The following is a 24,357-nucleotide window of genomic DNA, read 5'->3' as shown; positions in this document are numbered from 1 at the left end:
ACAAATTTCAGTCAGGCTTCAGACCACTTCACACCACTGAGACGGCACCAGTCAAAGTGTTAAATGACATTAGGTTGAATACTGATTCTGGTCAAGTATCACTCCTGGTTCTGCTGGATCTGAGTGCTGCGTTTGATACTGTAGATCACAACATCCTGTTGCACAGGCAGGAAAACTGGGTGGGACTTTAGCTGTTACGCTGCAAACAAGTAGAACAAACTGCCAGTGGAGATTAAACTTTCACCAAATGTACACACTTTTAAATCCAGGTTAAAAATATTTCTTTTCTCATGCGCCTATGCACAAAATCTGCACCGTATTGTTTAACTATGTGCACCTCACTGTAATGCTCTTAATATTTTATGTAAAGCACTTTGAATTGTCTTGGACATAAAGGGTGCTATACAAATAAACTGGCCTTGCCTTGCCTTGCCTAAGGCTTAAATATAGTTAATTATGCATAGCTTTGAGTGTTACAGTACAGTCTGTGGGTCATCTCAGCTTAAATTAAGCTCCAAGTCATTGCTTATTTCAGAGGCAGTGATTGCGGCTCTTTGCAGTGGTTTGCGTGACAAAAACATTTTTAAAAGTCACTTCAAACAGTAGCTTTACGTGAGGACTCTCGACTCTTTGGGCCCCTGGGCCTGATCCTGATCTGGCCTTTATGTAATCCCTCCATGGTTGGAGGGCATTTTCTGTTTGTATCCACTTTGATTTTTTGTGATGTACGGCTGTTTCATGTGGGAGATTGAAAAGATGGACATGCTTTAGGTGTTGACCCAGTGGAGTCCAGTTTAAAAAAAGCACCAGAGAAGCCACATCACCTTAAACCACTTTTGCTTTTTTTTTAATTCCTTACATTAAATGGGTTGTAGAATTAATTCTGCTTTTTTCAAGTATTGTCGTTTCTGTCTTATATCTTCCTGTTCCTTCTTGATGTAGTTTCCAGATACATTTGTGAACCACACTGGTGGTTTTTTTTTTTTTTTTTTTTGTTTTGTTTTGTTTTGTTTTGTTTTTTTACATCTGCGTGGCTCTCTGCTCTCTTTTATCTCGTCCACACACGTGGGGGCGTGGCTTCAACCGCTGCGTCATCTTATCAGGAAGAAACGCTCCAGTTTACAGCGCGCGGAGGAGCGGAGCGAATAAAGTGGTGGAAGTAGGTAAAAAACGTCGCTGTAAATACAAATAGAAGCCGCGTTGTGTAGCATAAGCTATTGTTTTTATCAAAATGTAGGTCTGCGTTAGCCAGTGTCGTCTTATGTGTTATGGAGAGTAACTTTGTTCCGAGGTAAAGTTTCCACGAGTTCAGCCAAGGACGAAAAGCAAGGTGGCTTCAACTCGCTGTCCTGTTTGTAGCAGAACTCTTATATGTTTTTATGGAAATTTAAGGTTTTATCGCTCTCCGGTCAGCTTTAGCAAACGACACACCGTTAACTGTGGCAGTTTCTGAATAGTCGCGGTTTTCTGGTATATTCGGCTCATAAGTGGATGAGAATAGAAGCAGTATAGTTTATATTTGGTCTATTTTCACTGCTAATAAAAGCACCACATGTAGTGAGTAGAACTGAACGGAGTATCATGAAGCTTTGCATGAATGACAGACTGGTGAAGTTAATATTATGGGGCTTTGCTAGAAGTAGCTATGAAATGAGCTGTTAGTATATTTAGGCTGCATAACATCCATTTATGCTATTATTGGATTGCTTAGACAGTGCACAGTTTGGATCTGGGGCATGTCATTTGAGACAGATAATAGGACTTCTCTGTTCTGAAAATTAGCAGATAGAAAGCTATTATTGTTTGAATAGTATATATTATACATGATTATTAATAATTACATGTATTTTAGGGTTCATTCCAGATGAATTCCCATCCTTCTCTTGATTCTCCTTTTTATTCTGTGACTGTATACTTTAATAACAAGTGGAGGCAATATGGATGCAAACCCAGTCCTCTCTCTCTACAGGCATTATGCCCGATGAGATGTCACGGCCTTTAATTCGAGGGAGAGGTGGAGGGGGAGGCTCCAGACACCTCGAAGCCTCCGTGTCTGAACCCGGCGCTCCGGTGATTGGCATCCTGGGTACAGGCGACTTCTCCCGCTCACTGGCCAGAAGGCTGGTGGCCTCCGGCTACCAAGTGGTGGTGGGGAGTCGAATCCCCAAACGCTCCGTGGCTCTCTTCCCCGAGGAGGCCGAGGTGACACAAATACAGCGGCACTGACACTCACATTCACACTCGCCATGTAATTGGTGTTTTTGTTTCTCTCCTTCTGGTCATAATTATACATTCCCTTGACTTTCCCCACCGGGGATAATATCTGTTGTTGTTAACCTGAATACGTACGCAGATAATCTTAGTCAGCTCAGATGAGAGTCAGCTGTTGTATGGGAACAGCATAAAGCAGTTAATGAATCAGTCATCACAATGCCTTATTATGTTGTCATATCTGCTGGTCAGCTACATTTTGTGTATTTTTGTGGAAAGGATTCTTGTGCATCAGCGTATATGAAGAAGACACTGAAAGATAAACGGTATGCCAGTGCTTGTGTTGTCATTTAAATCTAAATGTATTGAAATATAGCACAATTGCTTTCTTAAACTCTCCACGTTATTTCAGCCAAACATGAAGCCAGTTAGCTTAGCCGAGCGTAAAGACTGGAAACACAGGTATCGGCTAGTTTGGTTCTATTACTATGTTGCACAGCACTTTGTTCAATTACTTTTTTCAACTGGGCATATAGGCGCGTACTTAGCAGTACAAGGTGAGATCCAAAAGTTCAACCTGATAAACCTGATTTAAATTTGGCTGCCGCTCCTATCAGAGTAGAAGTCACAGGGAGCCAAATCTAGTAAGTATGGACAATGAGGGGCAGTGGTTGTGTTTTTGTGGCCAATAAACTAGTGCAACCAGGCAGATCAGAGCGCTTCATCACTTTAAAGTTCAGGTTGTTGGCGCTGAATATTTTCACTGTATAATGTGACAGGAGAACTCTGCCTTGACAGTCTGACCCTGCGGTGTAATTCTCAGTGCACACATCACATGAATATTGAAGTACCGTAATTTCCGGACTATTGAGCGCACCTGAATATAAGCTGATATTTCCTTCTCTGCTCCAGTTTGTGGACCACAAGTTACAACCAAGTCCTGCTGTTGATAGCACTGTGTCACATCGTCTCCTGACTTGTGACTAGTTTAAAAGGAGCTCTTTGCAGCCTTTGTTCCCCTTTTTGTTTTTCTGTTAGTTACTTTGCTACTTTTTGAAGATAGAGGTCTGGCAGTTGAGTTTTTGTGTTTTTTGTTTGTTAGGTTAGTTGGTCTCTTAGTAAAGCTCTGGGTCCTGCAGCCCATGATGTGGCTGACCCAGACACTCTCCATCCTTTTGCTCTTTTCAGCTGGGCTCCAGTCTAATTATACTTAGAATGTGACATTATTTAAAACTGTAATAATTGTGTATTGTATTGGATCTCGGCTGTGAGGTCTTCTATATATGTTGCTGATTTCTAGGTTTAGTGTGCCTACTTTGTGTGGCTGTAGCACTTTAGAAAAAGTAACAGTGGCACTCTGTACATGCATACAAACTTTCTGATTGCACCTCATGAAGCCAATTTGAAGACATGTGTAAAAAGTGTAAAATACTGTGATTATAATGTCTATATATGATCTAACTATTTTGTTCGTTTTGTTCCAGGTGACCTCCCAGATGGAGGCAGCAAACCAGGCCGACCTGGTCTTTGTTGCTGTGTTTCCTGAGCACTACTCCACACTGGTGGAGCTGAAGCCAGCACTGGCTGGAAAGATTCTGGTGGATGTTAGCAATGGTTTGCAGATCAACCGAGAAGGACCTTCCATTGCTGAACAGCTGGCCGACCTTTTCCCAGAGAGTTTTGTCGTCAAAGGGTTTAACACAATATCAGCCTGGGCGCTCCAGGTTGGACCTCGGGATGGAAGCAGGCAGGTAGGATACGTCAGCAGAGCTGATAGTTTACATTTTGAAGAGGTTATGTGATCAGAAAGGAGTGCAAGTCTCTGAAGTCTTACATTTTTTTTGTCATTTCATTTCTCCAGGTTTTCCTGTGTAGTGACAGTCAAAAGGCAAAGAGCTCAGTGATGCAGCTCTGTCACAGGATGGGCTTCATCCCCATCGATATGGGTCTCCTCTCCTCTGCTGTGGAGATTGAAAACCTCCCCCTCTATCTGTTCCCCTCCTGGCGCATCCCTGTCCTCTGCACACTGTCTTTGTTCATCTTCTTCTACCTGTATAACTTCCTCCATGACGTCTTGCAGCCCTTCGTCACGGCAGGGAAGAGCGCTTTCTACAAAATGCCCATTGAGACTGTGAACGTCACTCTTCCCTCTGTGGCCTTGGTGATGTTGGCGCTGGTCTACCTGCCTGGTTTGTGCGCCGCCTTCCTCCAGCTGTGGTGGGGCACCAAGTACAAGCGCTTCCCCAACTGGTTGGACCAGTGGCTCACCAGGAGGAAGCAGTTTGGGCTGTGCAGCTTCCTGTGTGCCGTTCTACACGCCATTTACAGTCTGTGTCTTCCGATGAGGAAATCTGCTCACTACAAGCTGATCGACGTGGTATTTAAACAGGTTAGATGAAAAAAATAGAGGGATGTCTGTGCAGTAGTCTAACAGTAATCTATCAGGTGGATCATTGTCTTATAGACATTGTTACTGTTGCACTTGCAGCAGCAGTTACCTGTATTTTATCATTGATTTAAAACTATACAGTCGCGTTCATAAGTATTTGGACAGTAGCACAAGATTGGATTGGTAATAATATGATTTAAGTGTAGACTTTCAGCTTTAATTCATTGGGGTTAGTGAAGATATTGCATAAAATATTAAGAAATTGTAGGTGTTTGTTACATAGTGTTTCCACTTTCATAGCCTTCAAAGTAATTGGACAAACTACCCTAATTAATAAAAAAAACAAAGATTATTTTTAATACTTGGATGCAAGTCCTTTGGCACTCAGTGTCTGCCTGAAGTCTGGAGTCCATAGACGTCACCAAATGCCGTGTTTCTTCCCTGGAGCTGCTTTTCCAGACCTTTACTGCTGCCACCTTCAGTTGTTTCTTATTTGTGGGTGTTTCTGTCCTTAGTTCTGTCGTCCATAAGTGGAAAGCAGCTCAGCTGGGTCCAAGTCGGGTGACTGACTGAGTTATTTAAAAACCTTACATTTCTTTGCCCTAAGGAGCTCTTTGGTTGCTTTCACAGTGTGTTTAAGGTCATTATCTGTCTACACTGTGAAGCACTGTCCTATCAGTTTTTCTGAATCTGAGCAGAAAGTAAAGCAACTCAGATTGCTTAAATCAGCTCTCACATCGTCAATACACATTTCTGTGCATTCCGTCTTTTTAAGAATGTACCCAATTGTTGCTTTGGCCACTCTTAAACGATTTCATATCTCTGATAGGTGGGTTATATATTTTCAGCCTAATGATGACACTCTTCGTTTGTATCGTCGCCTCTTTAGGCCTTATTTTTGTAGTTCCCATGAACAGCTTCCAAATGCAAATTCAACACTTGGAATCAACTTCAGGCCTTTGTCGCCTTAATTTGTCATGAAATAATTATAAAACAGCCCACATCTGGCCATCACACAACTTATCCGTCAATTGTTCAATTACTTTTTGTAAAAAAAAATTAGAGAGACTGAGCAAACAAGTGTTTGTAATTCATCAACAGTTAGTGCATTTATTTTGTTAAACTCCTGTGAATTAAAGCGGAAAGTCAGCTCTTGCAACACATCCTGATTACTTCCTTTTAGTTCTATTATGTATTGTATTTTGTTAAAACTGTGCTACTGTTGAAATACTTATGAACCTGACTGCATGAATCTGGGCATTCTGTGCTGAAATAGTTAATATGATGGGGAGCAATAATAGTGTGTTACAATCAAAGAACATCAGATGGATAAAAAAAAATAAAAAAATATTCCAGAAATGTGGAATCAGAACTGCAACTCTAATATCTAGAATTAAAAGTGTAATACAACAATAGGAATGACACAAATAACTCCATAAAACAACCAGTCTGAACAAAACTATCTTCTGATGTCTCTCAAATACGAGTAGCCAGAACAGAGTGAATATACTCGTGCAGCAGTTGTTTGAATTTACAGAAGGAGCAGCAAACACAAAAACTCTTTTTCTCCGTAGAGTGTGGACTTGTTGACTGTTCCTGGGAACAAAGCGCATCGCTGTTTACACACTCTCGTTGAATACATTCATAGTGATAAGGTGGCTGTAACCCAAAAATCTTTGAATCAAATCATAGTGGTAGTATGACAGCGTAACTAATTATGTGTCAACATGGATAATATCAGGGTGCAGTTGTGCTTTCATCAGCATGTTTGAGCTCCAGCCAAAAGCTGTTGGCCTAATTTATAAAGAAATCTGATTGTCATCTACACTCCATCTGCCACGGACATATATCAATATTTATAGTGATGAGTGTCTTATTTGAGACTACAGGGCTGCTCTCCTACATTCAGTCTTGTGTGGTGTCGCGTGTTATCCAGGTGAAGGATGGCAACGAGGTCTCGTGGGATGACGACGCCGTGTGGAGGATGGAGCTGTATCTGTCTGCAGGCATCATGGCTCTCGGGCTGCTCTCTCTGCTGGCCGTCACCTCGCTGCCCTCGGTGGCCAATACTATCAACTGGAGGGAGTTCAGCTTCATACAGGTACAGTCACACATATGGAATACAGAAACAGGCAGACTGATGTGCAGACAGATGCACACTGTGTCTCTCATGCTGCATAGTGGAGGTCTTACAGTCACACATATAAACACTGTGACTCCAAGTGTTTGCACTCCTGCAGCTGCCCCAGATTTGCAGTTCAACTTGTGCTGTGACAAAGCCATCAGGAGTGTTTTGACTCAGTACACAGACACACATTTTGTCCTCTGCTCCTTAACTCCCCCCTCTTCCTCATCATGGCCTCCAGTTTTTCCAGGACTTGCAGTCTGCCTGCGCTGCCTTTCCTCTTTCATCTTTACATAATCCGGTGGCCGTCAGATTAGTCACGTGCCAGCAGCCGGTGTGATGAAAGGCAACTTGCTGCCCGTAGCTGTAGGACAGTGTGTTCATGTGTGCTGTGTTCGTCATGTGCTTTCATGTAGAGAGAGATGTACTTGTGTGTCATTGTGTGCGTTTTCGCAAAAGTCTGATTCGCAATTCAGCAGTTACACACTGAGGCTCTGCTTTAGACCTGCTAAAGGCACAGCATTAACCATTTTACACGCACATTTTGCTTGAACTTTTTGCCTTTTTGTTAGCATTTTGAAATATCCAAGTTATCTGACTCAGTCAGGAACTGCAGGATGATAAGTGACATAAAATATTTTATTGCTGCTTTGTTACTCCATTAACATACAACTTTCAATATAATGCAGTCAGTACCTTGTCACCACCCACTTTGACCTCAATAATAAACTTAATTATCACCTTTCTGACCACCTTAACAACAGCTGAAGATGTAGAAGCTTTGTAAAATTCGAATTTATGGCAGAGCTGTTGTACAAGTGAGTCTACATTATGAATAGAAATAATTGCTTTAGTCAGATTTTACACTCTGTTCCTCATATTTACAGAATCATAGCACATTAAGTTAACAAACTTTTTAAAAGTTATTCTTAATCCATATTTTTTTTCAAATGTACATATACATAAATAGCAGTGTTGCAGTTGTTGGTTGTTTAAACTACTGCAGACTGCTGCAGTAGTCATACCAAGTTGTCGTCTTGCTTCCCTCATTGGCATCTCTCCCTTATAAGACAGTGTGTCATGTTTGTTGCTCTAAGCTCCTTCGGATGCCTCCTTTCTCCTCCTGTCCCCGAGGTGCATTTAAATAATTGGAAGCTCCTCCATGATGGCAAAGGGGAAATGAAGTCCGGGTCACAGGAGGAGAGACGACGCGAGGAAGCATAAGTTAGCATAATGAAAAGCTCCAATGCTTCCATGTGAATTCGTTGCTATTTGGCCGCATTATATGGTAATGATCATTTTAGTGTAAAACGCAGCAGAGATTACAATTCAGGGATGAACATAAACAGTGTTGTTTATGCTTTGATAAACTCACTGTGTAATGTATTAACTTTCTGTGCCACATGAGACTTTTAATATGTAAATGCAAAATTCTACTGAACCAACAGCTAGGAATGTTTCGCAAAGTCCAGAAATGGCAGCAGATTAAGTTATGCTCTAACCTCAGACTTGTAGTCATCGTGGTTCACAGACATATTCAATAAGGCTGATTGCTCAATGAATGTATACTGTTGTCAACAAACCTCACAAAAAATGACCGCAACAAGACACACAGTTCAGCCCCAAGCTCATTTGTTTCTGCTGAGGATGTAAATCTCTAAAAAATCATGTGACATTTTCTCAAACAAGCTAATAATTTCCTGACACTAGCAGGCCAGAAATGTCATCATTATTCATTGTGATCCCCAAGAAGCATACATTATGTCGGCGACCTCTTGTGGTTGTGCACAGTCTCCAGTTGACTTTTCTACCTTGAAACCTACAAAATGGAGCTTTGCAACATGGTTAATGTAGCAAAGGGGTGTATTTTTACACAGAAGAGGGTCTTTTCTCTAACTTGTCCAAGTAATTTTAATGCCTAAACCTAACCAAACCGCAGCTGGAAACAAAGATAAAACATAACAGGAGTAAATAGTATATTTGTTGGGGACTACTTTCAGCAGGAGATTATTACAGATATTACATATTCCCATTTTAATGTAGTTTTGTTCCATTTTCAACATGTGCGCTGGCTGTAGGTCATTAGGCATCACAGAAAACTTTGTCATGGTGCCTCTTTACTAACTTAACCACCACAATTATCTCTGCTTGCCAGTATGCTACTACCAGCTTCCTGTGGTTGCTACAATAATTAACAGTAAGCAACAGTTAATCTACAACATTTCAAGTGTGCATTATCTAGATAGTTATTTAACTGTCTTTTTTGTTACTGAATTGAGACTGATTATAAGCAGACACTAAATATTAAATGATTCATATTGGGGGGTAAATTCTTGATTGGGACATCCCTATTTGAAATTGACTAACCTTTCAGATGTAACACATACACTTGTGCTGATAATTGGTTCTTATACTTCCCACCTTGGTAATGCAGTTATTATTGTTTTATTTTTCTTGTGCGCAATGATAGCAATTTTAAAATTGCTGCTTTACCCCACCTTAGTAATTTCACTGTGATAAAAAATCATCGCTCTCGTCAAGTGGAAATACTTATGGTCCAGTCAGCCCAGCTAGTCTGTGCACAAGGAAAAATGAAGCTATTTTTAACCCCTGGCCCCCACCAGAGTCAGCCATGGGAAGTTTTTTGTAATTAGTGGACCCTGAAGGTGAGGTATATGGCGCTCACACATACACTGGTGGTGTTCAGTCAGGTCACTAGTGGTAGGTCAGTGTGTTTCCTCAGGGTCTGCAGTGGCCTCCAACACAGTGAGCTAATGTAGTGGACTGGCTGGGTCTCTCTCTCTCGCTTTCTTTTTTTTAATAACAATGTGGGCCATATGTATTTAGAGGGCAGGATGATTTGAATGCCACATTACTGGTGTTTTAATCAACAATGTCCTGCAGCATTTTACTGTGAACCAATAGGAGTGATGGCCAGCGCTACAAACATCTGATCCAAATGAGTTTAAAGGCATTCATCAGACTTATTTCTATTTTACAGTCCACACTAGGTTACTGTGCCTTGTTCATGGCCACCGTCCACACACTCCTCTTCAGCTGGGATCGTGCTTTTGATCCGGCACGGTATCACTTCTACCTGCCTCCCACTTTCGTCCTGGTCCTGATTCTTCCCCTCATGGTTCTGCTGGGCCGCCTGGCCCTTTTCGTGCCCTGTGTGGCCTCGCGCCTCCGACAAATCCGCCGCGGTTGGGAGAAGAGTCGACACATTCGCTTCATCCTGCCAGACGACGACTGCCGAAACGGGCTGGAGGATGTCAGCAATGTGTGAGAAACACAGTGTGAAAATTCAGATAAAAGGGTGTTAAAATCGGAAGTCTTTTTAGTGTGCGCTCATGAATACAAAGCACATAGAAGATAAAAGATTTATACGCTGTTGGAATGTATTAAAGGCTCGTCTCTTTTAGTTTTTGTGAGAGATTTCAGAGTTGCATCTCAACAAATCATCTGGAAGTTGTTCAGACGTATACCGGTAGAGGTAGGTCACCAACCTTATTGCACTATGCAACGTCAGTAATGACTTTAATTTATTGTTTTCTGTTACTATATTTGAAGCATCAGTCCAAGAATGAAGAACAGTATTAGCTTTTGGATTAATTCAATGCCATATGGCAACTGGCACACCTTTATTTAACCTGCTAAACACTTTATATCTCAATTTATATCGTTTCATAAGTGAGTTTTCTTCACTCAGATCATCAGTAGCAGTCCTGGCTTTCCATTTACTTTGTTCATTCCTCTTTTGATTGTTTTCTTGTGTCATTTACTTGCACTTGAAGATTGTGCAGATGTTCATTTTGTTTATCCACATGCTGAGAACAAACAGACATCGTTCCACGTTATTTAATTGTGAAGTAAATATGCAATACTTTGACAATGTAATGTGCTTTAATGTTGATTTAAACTGTTAGGCACTGGAGGAAAATTCTGGGATGGGGAGATAGTTTTGAAATGCAAGACTCTTCCCAGCGTTGTTATTTTCTGTGGATCCTCCTCTTGACCTGACCCCCTACTCATTAATAATTAAACAATAGGGAGTTATTTAAACACTGAATACACTAACAGAGTGTATTCACTATATGTTCCACCAGTACACATGAGTTAGAAATTGACAAGGGTATGATAAATGCCTCGTTTCACCAAATAGTAAGGTAAATTTAAGAGCTGCCCAGTGCTAAGTTGACAATACACTCTTGTTTTCCACATAAGGCAATTAGGTTTTTACTTGCAAAAAGATACTTCCTCTTTCAGAAATACGGCATAAAATACAGCCATCCTTTGGTCTTTTGTTTTTAGATGATCTATTTCATATTGGCAAGATGAGAAACAAACAAAAAAGAGAAACTAAAATCCCCCTGATTTCCAGATCCAAAATCATTCTCTATTTTTGATTAAATGATTAAAAATTCTTCACTATGTATCACAGTTACGTATTAGGAGTGTTTTTTTTTTTTTTTTTTTAATGAAAACAATTCCTTCCTTGCTTAAAATGGCTCGGATGTAACTCTACAATGTTGCTTTGAGCTCACCCATGATGCTTTTCAAGCTTTAAAACTACTCTGCACTGCACATGATGAAGTTGTAATATTGAGGTAATCCAGCCTTATGTGTTTAAACTAGGAGCAGAAGAATAATGTTACAGAAAACCTCAACCTGGTTGGTTCTTTAGGTTTGTTCCACGTGAAATTCTTTTCTCAAATTTTTGAGACTGTTGATGCTTATTTCACTCATGATATGTCTTCGACATAAAAAACACCTCATGGACATGTTAAATAAACTTGACTTTCGCTAGAGACCGTCTCTAAGCCAATACAGAAATGACTGTTATCTGATCACCACTTTCTACTTAGAAGTTTAGTACGTTCCCTCACTCATATGTTGTTCATAATGTGTCAACTGGAAACCTGAACTCCGACGCATTTCTGCAGGTAACTGTGCACATGTGGCTTTTTTTTTAATACATTGCTAACTATTCTTGTTAGTGTTGTACAACTCCAACCTGCTGATACATCAATCAATATTCTTTTTGACTTTAAAAATCTCTGTGCTGTTGCATCATTCTCAACTGTTTCCACTCTGAACATGATTGACAGTCGGTCTGTCTTGTGATTTCAACATTTCCATGTTTAATGTGTCCTTTTGTCATTTTTATGTTCTTGCCAAAGGTGGTTTTCTGTTATGTGATGAGTATGTTTTTTGAGTCTAGCTTAAAATATTCTTATATTAGTGTACTGACATTGAAGTGAGTGTCTATGATCATAATGGCACCAACATAAAAATTTCAAATGGAAATTTCTAGTAGTTGGAATAAAGTATGTTTTTTTTTTCCCAAAATGTATTCTGTTTTTAATATTTGCAGTAGTGCGACTCATTAGGTTGTGGAGATTTGGTTAATTTCATGAAATGGAGGAAGATCTCAACTAAAATACACTCACCAGCCACTGTATTAGGTACACCTTGCTAGTAAAAAATTGATATTGACATGATAGCATCACGCATTTGCTGTAGATCTGTTGGCTGCACGTCCTTAATGTCAATCTCCCGTTCCACCACATCCCAAAGGTTCTATTGGATTGAGATCTGGTGACTTTGGAGGCCATTGGATTACAGTGAACTCATTGTTATGGTCAAGTAACCGGTTTGAGATGATTTGAGCTTTGTGACCTGGTGCATTATCCTGCTGGAAGTAGCTGTCAGAAGATGGTCACTGTGGTCATAAAGGGATGGACATGGTTAGCAACAATACTCAGGTAGACTGTGGTGTTTAAACAATGCAAGGTTTCACACGTTCAAAGATGGTGTTCAACATTCTCTGGTTGTAATGAGTTATTATTTGAGTTACAGTATCATCTTCTGCCCATTCTCCTCTGAAAAAAATAATCATTTTTGACCACGTGTGCATGCCTAAATGCATTGAGTTGCAGCTGATTAGCTATTTGTGTTTACAAGCAATTGAATAGGTGTACCTAATAAAGTGACCGGTGAGTGTATATCTTTATTTTTTAATGGCTCGTGTCCACCATTAAAACAGTAAGGAAAGCCTGAATGTGCAACAGCAGTGAAACCATCACATCATTAAATATGTGGATGCTGCCATCTTGTGGTGTCTTTCTGCAGTATATCATCGGGTAGGTACTTCGGAAAAAGTAGCAAGAGATCATTTTCATGTGGCTCCTTGACAGTCAAGTCACTGAGTCATGAACTATTAGGCAAGAGGTGCATTTCAAAATAAAAGTTTGATAATTGTGGAGTACTTGTCACACTAAGTATAATATATGTTAATACATTTGAGAGACTAATTTCCTTTTCCACAGATTCACATTTGAGAAAGATAAAACCGAGGACGTCATCTTCGTCATTTTCTGCAATTTTTCCTGACAGCACTGACTTGAACTACCTCCCACTCTATCTTCATCAGCAACCCTCCCTACTGACAGTGTGTCATTGTAGGACCAGTTGGACAAGCACTGATTTACAACAGCAGTAACAAGGTGTGTCTGCTTCTCGCTGCAGTCATGACTGTAAGTACGATCACTTTACAATTTAAACTTACTTGTAATTTTATTCTAAAGATTTGTGGTATCAGTAAATGATCTCTCAGGTATTTTAACTCACCCAGAGTCACATTAGTAGTAAGGTTGTCGAAGAGCTGGAATCTTTCTACATGTGTCCATATTTGTGTTAGATGCAATGAGATCTGTTGGAGCTTGTTCCTGATTACAGAACAAGAACATATACAAAAGTAGGACAAGGGGAGATTATTCAAAGACTTATTTTGTCTCATTCTGCAGGATTCCTTTCAGAAGGCTGTGGAGGAGGTGAAGGTACTACCTAAAAGACCAGATCAGACAGAAATCACCCAACTATATGGTTTATATAAACAAGCCATAGTTGGTGATGTTAACATAGGTGAGTAACTTTTCTGAAAATGTGAGAACGCTGAAAATGTCTGTTTTGTAAAGAGTTATCTTAGTTCTTCTGAGAAAGGAGATGTAGAGGAGGGTGGGGTTGGGAACAAATGATGTCCAACAAGTTGGGCGTCATTTTATGACCGATGCCCAGACTGATAAGTTTATATAGGGGTTGTTTCTTGGCATTCTTATGAGCAAAAATGGGAGAAACATATTTTACTGACAATTTGTTTAATATTCATATTACAAATGAGGAATGTAAAGCTCCTGACACACTTAATGTCAATTTTTTAGCATTTCTTACTAATATTACATATTCATGATTACATGAGCAGAAATCAAACTTGGGGAAAGAGTTTTACACTTGAAACCAGTAAAAACAGTTAGGTAAACATAAAAGCAGAATCTCATTTTACATTTCGACATATATTTTACAACTTTTGTTATTTTAAAGATTAACATTAGAGAGAGAAAAAAAGTTACATTAGCTCCAACATGACCAACAGCACTGCTGCTTACAGATTAATGCATTATAAATAAAATTACAATCGTATACCGTGTAGTTGTCAGGGTTATTGTAGTCTAAAAATACTGGCGCATGCCTTAAAAATACTCATCATATGTATGTGTTTAATTGTAAAATGTAACCCCTGGAATTCAGGGAACTCAGTTGCCTAGAGAATGTAGAGATGACATGACCTCATCAGGAGCTATAACCATGATCAAACATTCATAGGGGGACTCTTTCTGCATGAAATACATTCATTCGTCACATTTCACATCTGTAATTTTTACTTTCGATTTTCTGTTGGAAACTTCCACTTGTTGTGGAGTGTTTTTGGAAATGTTGATATCTGGCCCGACAGTTTGTTTAAGAACACACACCAATACTAAGGATGTGTAAAACCCAGTTATTGATGGTTGTTTTTATGTCCACAGAACGTCCAGGGATATTGGACTTTACAGGAAAAGCAAAATGGGATGCTTGGAAAGCAAACCAAGGTCAGAATGATGGTCCCTTTAGAGAAAATGAAATAAAGCTAAACAAATCAACTAAGAATAACACTCTGTAAAGCCACTGTATTTAAAAATTAAGTATTGGGGAAGATTATTCTTCAACAAAACTAAATTTAAAACAGCTTACAGTTTGCATTACCAACATTACAAACTTAATCTTGGCTAGGTCACATTGTTCCTGCAAAAACTAACTGCTTTGTTTGTTTTTGTTTCTCAACCAACAGGTCTGACCAAAGATGAAGCAATGGCAGCTTATGTTCAGTTGGTAGAGCAGCTAAAGGCCAAATATGGAAACCAATGAGTTTGTAGTTTTTCTCCCGTTTGCTTCTCACTTGAAGCTTCAAAGTAGAAAAAAAAGTAGAACTTATTTGACATGTTGCTGCAGTGTTTGGTACATTACAACTGAGTAAGTATACATGCTAGAGGGGAAAGCTAATTTGAATTTCCACCATTTAAAGGAATAGGTCACCTTTTTGTGAAATACATTGTCGAGCTTTCTTGCTCAAAGCCTGTTTGTAGGTGTGTCTGATTGTTGTACAACTAAATCCAGCAAGCATTTAGCTCATCTTAGCATTAGAACTTGAGGAAACTGCCTCTGCCTACCTTTTGTGGAAGCCAGAGTAGCTGGTTTAACATGAAAGCCCTGTTGGTGCAACCAGGTCCCCATTACTGCTCGCTTCATTTTAGCATACAGATATCAGGGTGCCATCAATTTATTTCTTTCTCACCAAGACAGCAAATACATGTGTTTCCTACAATTCTAAACTATTCCCTTAAATGCAGTTACTTTGCCATCATCTGTATACAAGACTGATGATCACAAATAAAGTCTTGTTCTTTTCCCCTCACATTTCTGCTTCTGTCGTCCTCTAAGAAACTTCTAAAGTAAAATGTCCCAGAAGTTCAACACCTTTTATCTAAAAAATAAAAGTCTTCAGTCCCACAGATGTTTATTCTTGGACTTTACATAAAAGTTGGATGAGGCATCGTGGTGGGAAAAATGAAGCCAAAGAAGAAGTGCCTGCATTCTTTCTAACATCCAGCAGAGGGCAACTTATCTAGTTGCTAAAAGAAGTTGTATTATATAAAAGTTTATGAGAAATTGACCCAAATTCCCTCAACAGGAAAATTTACAACAGTGAATAATACTTTTATACTGCTGCCGTCAAGATATTGGGGATGTTTCGCTTATCCTAAATAGAGTTTACTGTGTTTGTTTTAGCAATTTTACACATGGCGATCAGTTTCCTTGTTGTCGCTGAGAATATTAGAGTGTTAAAGTTTTTAAAGAATATTTTAACAGACAATATATGAATTTGGGGCATTACATCAGAAAGACATATATCAACATTCATGAAAAGTAACTGTCAGATTGCATGATGTGAAATGTAAGATCTAGTGTTTTAGAGCTTTAGCCATTCTAATTACACAAAGTCAAGATAGCTTGACCACAATTCCGACGTTTCCTTCTTGTCTTCATTTTGTAAACCCTCTAGCTGCAGTGAAGCGCTACTAAATAGTAAATAGCTGCAGTGCCATTTAACCCTCCTGTTGTCCTCATTTATGGACACCAAAAATATTGTTTCCTTGTCTGAAAAAAATCCAAAAATTCAGAAGAAAAATTCCCCAAATTTCTGAAAATTTGCAAAACCTTCAGGAAGAAAACTCCAATAATTCGTTAAAAGTTTCCCTTAAAAGTTTTATTTTTAAAAAAATCCCCCAAATTTGGCAAGAAAATTCTTGTAAATATTTTTTAAAAAATTAGGAAAAATCTTCCAAAAAAATCCTAAAAATATCTCAAGTGATTACATATATATCAGTAAAACTTCTAATATTTTCCTTAAGAACATTCACAAAAAAAAATCAACCAAAATCCAGCGAAATTCGCTGGATTTTGGTTGATTTTTTGGTGAATGTTCTTAAGAAACATTTTTGACATTTCTTTTTTTCCACCAAAAAATGTTCAAATATTTCCCAAAAATGTTGAAAATATGGACATCAGAAGTTTCACTGTGAAAATATATTTTTTTCCCACATTTTTAAACTTTAATACAAGTCAATTTTGACCCGCAGGACGACACGAGGGTTAATTAAATTCTGAAAATAGACTGAATTATTGAATTACTACAAGCAAATCAAATGATAGTCTCCCTGCATTAAACACTCAAGTTGCAGATGAGGACCAGTTGGCTGCCAGCAATAAGCCAGGGTCTGTTTTGTATTGAGCCAATCTCAGCTAGAATCACATCTCCACAGTGTCCACAGGGGGTCCGCCGGTCGTCGGGCTGCCTGGAGAGCATGGCAACAGGGAGACCTGAGTGTGAGGAGACCCGCTGTGGCTGATGGAGCCGTGATGCTGCCGCCGCCGACTGGGGAGCGGCCGAGTCAGCCTCCACCTCTTCCACCGCCTCTGAATCTCATGCTGCACCTGAAAAAGTAACACACCATAGATCCTCAATTTGGGACACACTTCAGGAAGTCACCTTTAATTTCATTTAATCTAATAAGCTCACCTACCTCTCCATTCATGAAGCAATAGAGGACGGCAACCACAAAACCCTTAGAGGAGTGAGGAGAAAAGTCAAACAGTGAAGTTGTTTTTGTTTTATCTTGAGCTAATCAGAGGTTGTGTCTCCTAGACATACAGCTAATTTACCTGTGTGGAAGACAGAGCCAGCTCTGCAACGTTCCATATCTTAAACACAGAGCTGCTGACCTCCACAGGTAAGAAAACAAACAGGATGTAATGCAGGCCGAACAGAGCCACCAGGAAAAATGTGGATTTGATGAGCCTCCTGAGGCAAGAAAAACAAAGCATTTTCTTCAATAACAGTAAAAAGAATTTTCCCATCTCTTGCGCTTGTATGTGACTGTGATGTAACTTCTTAAGCTAATTTGCAAGAACAAACCAAAGACTTCAAACTCCTATCTTAATCTCTACAAGAATGCTTGAATGGTTGTTATGGAAACTTAACATCTGGCTTCAAATAGTGGGTTGCTGTTGAATAGGCATTTATCTGCAGTGTCCTTGTATTTGCTTCTGCCCTGTAAAACTAACCTGTTTGTGTGTGCGCTTCTGCAAATAGGAACAATTTTATTCCCTTAGCAATGCAAAATACTTTCCCCAAATACACAGTGTATTTACTTTAAGTATGCACTCACTGACCACTATATTAGGTACACTTTGCTATTAAAAGGTTGGATCCCTTTTGCCTTCAGAACTGCCTTAATTTTTTGTGGCATACTTTCAACAAGGTGTTAGAAACATTCCTCAGAGACTTCGGTCCATATTGACATGATAGAATGTCAATAGACATGCTGCTGCAGATTTGTTGGCTGCACATCCATGATGCTAGTCTCCTATTCCACCACAGGGTGGAAAGGTTCTATTGGATTGAGATCTGGTGACTGTGGAGGCTACTGGAGCACAGCGAAGTCATTGTCATGTTGAAGAAACCAGTTTGAGATGATTTGAGCTTTGTGAGATGGAACATTATCCTGCTGGAAGTAGCCATCAGAAGATGGTCCACTGTGGTCATAAAGAGATGGACATGGTTAGCAGCAATACTCAGGTAGGCTGTGGTGTTTAAACAATGCTCAATTGGTACTAAGGGGCCCAAAGTGTGCCAAGAAAATATCCTCCACACTATTACACCACCAGCAGCCTGAACCATTGATACAAGGCAGGATGGATCCACGCTTTCATGTTTACGCCAAATTCTGACCCTACATTTGAATGTCGGAGCTGAAATGGAGATCCATCAAACCACACAATGTTTTTCCAATCTTCTATTGTCCAATTTTGGTGAGCATGTGTGAATTGTAGCCTCAGTTTCCTGTTCTTAGCTGACAGGAGTGTCACCCGGTGTGGTCTTCTGCTGCTTGGTTTAGATGAGTGGTCATTTGAGTTACAGTATCATCTCCAACCAGTCTGCCCGTTCTTGTCTGACCTTTCATATCAACAAGGCATTTTGGTCCAAAAAACTGTCACTCACTGGATATTTTCTTCTTTTCAACCATTCTCTGTCAACCCTAGAGATGGTTGTGCGTGAAAATCCCAGTAGATGAGCAGTTTCTGAAATACTCAGACCAGCCCACCTGGCACCTTTCTTCCCCATTCTGATGCTCGGTTTGAACTTCAGCAAGTTGTCTTGACCGCTTCTACATACCTAAATGCATTGAGTTGCAGCCATGTGATTGCCTGAGTCGCTATTTGTGTTAACAACTAATTGAACAGGTGTACCTAATAAAGTGGCCGGTGAGTGGATATACCACAGCTGGCGTCAAGTTTACATATCTGGTATATAATATGACTGTGCAACGATGACACACTGTGAGCACTACTCACTTAAACTGGCTGAATTCATTCCTCTGTGCGTCTGGCATTCTGAGTTTGCTCACCAATATCCTCAAAATACCCAAGAAAAAGATGAGATTCATCTGAAAAGATTAAAACAGCTTTTATCACTCAAATTTTAAATGTACATAGTTCACATTTTTAGAAAGTAGACTTATGTGTTTTCTTGCCAACAGTTAAATGTAAAGACTTATACCACTGTCATGCATGCTTGCTGAGTACGAAGCTCAGCACAAGCAGCCAATTAGCTTAGCTTAGCATTAAAACTGGAAATGGGATTATGGCAGCTTCTAATGCTTAATCGCAATATATGTTGTGGTTTGTTAGTTCAATTTATCCAAGAAAGTATAAAATGAGTGTTAGTCATATCCCAGACTACTTCTTGGCTGGATGGAGTGACTTCCCAAAGCCTTACCAAGAAATAGCCTGGTCCAAGTTTTAAAGACACTGGTCGGTGATTTTCCTAAAAACTTTTGAACCAAACGAGGTCAGCTGCTTTCCTGTTTTCAGTCCTTGTGCTAACCCAAGTTAATTAGCTGCTGGCTGTAGCTTCATATTCAGCAGTCAGACATCGAGTGTGGTGCCAATCTTCTTGTCTAACTCTTGGCAAGAAGGTGAATCGGTGCCTTTCCTAAAATTTAAAACATTTTTTTTTTTTTTTTAAAATTAAAGCTTTTAAAAAAACCAACGAAATACAAGTACAAGAGGAAACAAAATGTTTTACAAGTATAGTTAGAAGGACTGGAACTCGAAGTATCCACCAAATCCATTCGTGTCTCCTGGTTTCCCAACAGCTGTGTCAAGGAAATGTAATTGTAAAGTCATTCTGTATGATAATCTAAAAGCTGCAAATAATTTGTACAAAACATATTTTAACCCCTTACCCTTCATCTTCATAAAAATACTTGGCGCACCCCCAGGAGACTATAACAATCAGTGGTAAACCTGTGTGGTGAAATACATCTTGGTTAAATCTAGAAAGGCGCACAGACATTATTAAACTGAGATGCCTGTCGTTCTTCCTACCCCAGCTCAGGACGATGTACCAGGCGAGATGTTTCTTCAGGGAGAAGAAGGAGCGGCTCACCAGGGTGAAGAGAAAGTGACCCTCCGCCAGCAGCCAGCTGTAATTCGCAAGGATGGAATAGTTGGAAAACATCAGCACGACCTTACAAGCCACCTGCAACACATAGTGACAGGAGAGAAGATAAGTTGGGTAAGTATTGGTGTTTAAGCTATGAAAAAAAAAGTTAAACAGCACCACCTTGTGGAAAAACAGTTTTGCTGCATGAAATAGTCATCTAACTGAAACAGATTTTTGCACTATTTCAAAAGTTGACATGAGAGGCTAAAAAGTTTTTTGTGCCACAATGTAAACATTTCTATTTCTGCTGTAAAGTTTTCCATTTTAACATGGGCATCTGTGAGGACTGACTCTTTTAGAGTGAGCCTCAAGTGGCCATTTGGGGAACTGCAGTTTTTAGTATTTCCATGATGTCTTAATTTTTCCCCAGAGGTTGTAGCTTGTGTTTAACAGGTGAAACTATGATCTCTTTACACCCACTGACTCCTTTTATAGAGCAAATGTAGAGCATCAGGAGGATAGTCAACAGCTGTCCATCCATACCGGATAGGAGTCACAGTGATAGAGCTCTTCATTATTAAATAGCTGAGCGTCTCTGACGAAGATGAAAATGGCTCTCAGGATGAAGGAGATAAAGAGCTGGATGTGGATGTAGTTCCTGGTGCAGTGCAGCTTCCTGAAGAAATATTAACATTCACAAGTTATTGTATAACCCACAGCTTTAAAGGGCAGATTCAGTGATTCAGTCAAAGGTATGCGAAAAAGGTGAAAGGGAAGACCGGTGCAGGATTTCACACAGTTATCTGTGATTAGAGGAGGGGCAGGGGGAGAGGAGAAAAATGTTTCTCACCTAAACAGACAGAATATGGCGATAGCGATGGTAAGAGAGATGAGGGAGAGCGTGTATCCAGCTGTGTACATGGTCTTCACGAAGGAGAAATACAAATGGGAGCCTGAGGACTGAACAAGGGAAAGCGGACAGTGTTCCATTACTTTCCAAAACAGCAGGATTTGGCAGTATATGTGAGACAATGAATCATCCACATCTTGTAGTCCATACCGGGTCTAACTCAAACTGAGTTCAGTGTTAATTATTTAGCTTGAGGTGGTCCATAGGCCAGAGACAAAGGTCTAATTAAAGCCAGATATCAAATTTATCTCATAAATGTTGCCTGTTTTAAGAGTTTAGTTGCCAGTTTACATGAACAAAGCTTTCATGTCTGTGGGATAAATATGTAGACATAGCCAGGAGACAGTTAGTTTAGCATATATAGTGTAAGCTCATCTGGCTACTTCTAAAGGTGAAAAAAAATCCACTTATCTGCATGTCTATGGTTACACCTATTGGTCTTCCTGGATAATTGCACCATCCAAGATATTGTTCCAGCATGTCACTTCTCAACTTGCAGTTTTGACTTTTACTTAGCTCTTTCCTCTAGCTTATAGCCTGTATGCTAAGCTAACCAAACAGGCAGCTGGCACTAGCTTCATATTTAGCTTACAGATAAAATGTGAGAGTGACTGGAACAACTGTTCATTTAACACGGAGCAGAATAGAGATGTTCACAGATTGAAAATGAATCTTATCTTTTGCTAAGCTAACAGGCTTTTATCTGAGGCTTCATAGCATATATATAAGTGCTCAGACACAATCAGTGTTCTCATCTAACTTTTAGCAGGCGTCTTTCTCTGGTTGTTAAACTCAGGCTTAGACTGCAGTTAGCTCAAATAGCATTTGGTTAGTGCACATCTGAGTGTATCTATGCCTCATAATTAAATAATGGATCAACAACATGTACTATATGTACACTGGAAAGTAAAGCCAAGTGATCATTGCTGTACAGTACATTTAAAACAACAGATGTTGACCCAAAGTGCTTTCCAGTAGAGACATATGATTAAGTTTACAAATTCAAAGAAAGCCATGCAATATTTTACATAAAACAGTTTTATCAGACTAATTTAGACATTAAGCCACGATGCCACGATATTAGAAATATTACAAATTGAGTTGACTCATTTAGAAATTAAGGTTTGACCCTACATTATTTGATATAAACAAATATACCTGAATAATTCAAAAAGCAGAAAGTGCAAACCTCTCCAAGAAACTGGAGTGTCTCATTGAAAGTGTAGCCACACGCATCTGCATGTGGGACCAGCAGACCTGTCCAGCCATCAATGGTACAGTTACGTTGGACTTTACCTGAAAGAGAGCCATAAAGTCACAGCTCTGTCTCTGAGTGTGGAAAATATGCCAACTAGAAAAGCACATACAGTATAATCTGAAATATAATGTCATTCTGAATATGGAATATGGACATATCAGGCAGTAAAAGAGCTGCAGCAGCATTCATTTCCCTCTCTGATAAACCTCTGGCTCTTCAAATATATATTTTATTCTATCACCCTCATCTCCACTCAAATACTGAACACTATAATGTGTTACCCGGAGTCTCTGTGTACACAAATGTTTTATGGCTCAGTGTTTGGATAGAAAGCCTGAGAGGGACAAGTTGTATCAATCTGTGAAAACAAATTAGTTTTCGGGCAAATATCTAACCATTGCAATGTGGTACAGAGTAGTTCAGACAATTGGTGGCTCTAAATGTGTGTCATTGTTTGTAATTTACCTTCTGAATCAAAAAAATCTGGACATGGTTGAGAAACTGTTTCCCCGAGAAAAGCTGGTGGCCAGCAGTTCAGGTGGTCCCACATTCCCTTGCAGTGAACACTCATATTGTTATCTTAATAGACAGAACAGATATGAGAATTTTTGTTTGCTTGGATTCGATGCAAATAATAGGGAGAAGGTATAAAAAGTCAAAAAGAAACAACGTGATGATTTAGTTGCAAAACAAATACTGCAATGCCACCGTATCTGGATTAATCTTCTTAAATATCTTCAGTATCTTCGGTGCCTTCTGTATTTTGGCCTGTGGATTTCAGTGTGCATTGCGTTATTTGACCACTAGATGTCACTAAAACATTGCAGAAAATTTCTGTAAATTAAACAACAAAAAAAGCTTAATTCAAAGTTTTATTTCATTTAAGAAATCGCCAGCAATTTACTGTTAAAAATATGTACAACAATAGGAAGGAATTACGCAATGTAGAAAACTGTATGAACTTACCTGTTGCTTTGTGTGAAATTAAAAGTTGCAGATCTTTCATGCACTTTTCTTCCTCTTCCACGAGATTCACATGAGGATGACAACCCGATGACGACCTTGCCTGCAAGACATGGAGGTATTAATTGGTATTTTAAGTTTTTGTGTTTTTTTTTTTTATTTGTTTTTGTTTTTAAAGCGTCCGTCTTTTTGCTCACCTGGGGTAATAACAACACCCCAATAAGTCCAACTTTTTTCATTTTGTCAAACAGGTTCCCTTTTGTCATCAGGATCAGTGCCTATGTCCAAACCTCAAGCTGCATATCTTACTGGAATGAAAAGCATCATCCTGCCAGGCAGCAGAAATATGAGGTCTGAAAATCAAACATGGACAGATAATCGTACACAATACGCTGCATGATAATCTTGATGGGCGCTTTAGTCAAGTTAACGTCCATAATGTCGACGCGTCCTTTCAAAATAAAATCTTACTTTATCGACACAGGCAAATGCATGGCTCCAGTGAGTATATTTACGAGCATACCTATTGCAAAGCGGAATTTGAATTTACGCTATACATTTTAACTGAAAAGTAAATGTTCAAAGAGCTAACAAGCAGAAAACGTCACTTGATGTTGCTTAGATTTTATTTTGAAACTTTAATAGCCAGCTTTTGATCTCATTTTGATTTGCTTGACGCAGTTTAATAGAAAATGCAGTCAACCAATCACATTCACCCCTACGCCGTTGTCCCGCCTCTTCAGAGCACTGGTGTCGCCCTGGTAACGACACTGTTTGACGGTGGGGTCCAACAACGGCAGAAAGGTGTGTAAACTAAATGCCTCCGGTACGAAAACATCCGGAATGTGGCTGTTTTATCTAAACAACTAAAAGCAGCAATTAGTCTGTGACATTAGTATGTCCTGAAGCTGCGTTTTTGCAAGTTTATTTTTTCTTTAGACGTCGACAAAAACCGTCCTAAGCAGCTTTTATGTGAGTTAACGGGAGTTTAATTAAGCTAACGGCTGCACCTGTGTTACTTGCTAATATTAGCCTCTTTGCTAACGCTGCTTATAGGTTCGTCAACGCCATGTAGGGGGTTTAACTCATTCCTCGAGGGTATATTTTGTGGAAC

The 24,357-nt window shown here is 39.5% G+C and overlaps 4 protein-coding genes across 14 annotated transcripts in view; 3 read left to right on the top strand and 1 right to left on the bottom strand.

Moving 5' to 3' along the window:
- Positions 1-1,084: 1,084 nt before the first annotated feature.
- Positions 1,085-12,839, top strand: steap3 (STEAP family member 3, metalloreductase). 4 transcript variants are annotated; one of them, XM_055008420.1, is made up of 6 exons: positions 1,085-1,159; positions 1,970-2,202; positions 3,696-3,962; positions 4,073-4,600; positions 6,537-6,701; positions 9,727-12,839. In XM_055008420.1, exons 2-6 carry the CDS (start codon positions 1,975-1,977, stop codon positions 10,012-10,014), a joined length of 1,476 nt encoding a protein of 491 aa, XP_054864395.1. In that variant the 5' UTR covers positions 1,085-1,159; positions 1,970-1,974; the 3' UTR covers positions 10,015-12,839. The 4 variants fall into 4 exon arrangements, with proteins under 4 accessions (XP_054864395.1, XP_054864396.1, XP_054864397.1 ...); XM_055008421.1 differs by having other exon boundaries at positions 1,108-1,163; XM_055008422.1 differs by lacking the exon at positions 1,085-1,159 and adding an exon at positions 1,219-1,330.
- A 266-nt stretch (positions 12,840-13,105) lies between these two features.
- On the top strand, positions 13,106-15,519 carry LOC129348309 (acyl-CoA-binding protein-like). The gene is made up of 4 exons (XM_055008425.1): positions 13,106-13,264; positions 13,535-13,652; positions 14,594-14,656; positions 14,896-15,519. The coding sequence occupies exons 1-4, from the start codon at positions 13,259-13,261 to the stop codon at positions 14,970-14,972; spliced, it is 264 nt and encodes an 87-aa protein (XP_054864400.1). The 5' UTR covers positions 13,106-13,258; the 3' UTR covers positions 14,973-15,519.
- Positions 15,520-15,604: 85 nt separating this feature from the next.
- LOC129348308 (vasoactive intestinal polypeptide receptor) lies at positions 15,605-23,617 on the bottom strand. The gene is made up of 13 exons (XM_055008423.1): positions 23,441-23,617; positions 23,247-23,346; positions 22,746-22,859; positions 22,212-22,318; positions 20,963-21,072; positions 20,656-20,788; positions 20,055-20,208; positions 19,913-19,973; positions 19,753-19,822; positions 19,020-19,111; positions 17,328-17,466; positions 17,189-17,230; positions 15,605-17,099 (listed from the first exon to the last, which is right to left on the bottom strand). The coding sequence occupies exons 1-13, from the start codon at positions 23,507-23,509 to the stop codon at positions 16,914-16,916; spliced, it is 1,377 nt and encodes a 458-aa protein (XP_054864398.1). The 5' UTR covers positions 23,510-23,617; the 3' UTR covers positions 15,605-16,913.
- cfap221 (cilia and flagella associated protein 221) overlaps positions 20,106-24,357 on the top strand; it is a 90,892-nt gene continuing 86,640 nt past the window's right edge. For 3 of the 8 annotated variants that reach the window (XM_055008415.1, XM_055008407.1, XM_055008411.1), the window contains exons 1-2: positions 20,203-23,361; positions 23,495-23,594. The gene's annotated coding sequence lies outside the window, so the exon portion shown is untranslated. Of the gene's footprint in view, positions 23,362-23,494; positions 23,595-23,924; positions 24,048-24,067; positions 24,216-24,357 lie in introns of those variants that run through there. The other 5 variants (XM_055008413.1, XM_055008408.1, XM_055008410.1 and 2 more) reach the window with 5 other exon arrangements.

Source organism: Amphiprion ocellaris, chromosome 24 (genome assembly GCF_022539595.1).
Source record: "Amphiprion ocellaris isolate individual 3 ecotype Okinawa chromosome 24, ASM2253959v1, whole genome shotgun sequence".
In the NCBI taxonomy this organism is placed as follows: Eukaryota; Metazoa; Chordata; class Actinopteri; family Pomacentridae; genus Amphiprion; species Amphiprion ocellaris.
This window is presented reverse-complemented; position numbering and strand designations above follow the sequence as displayed.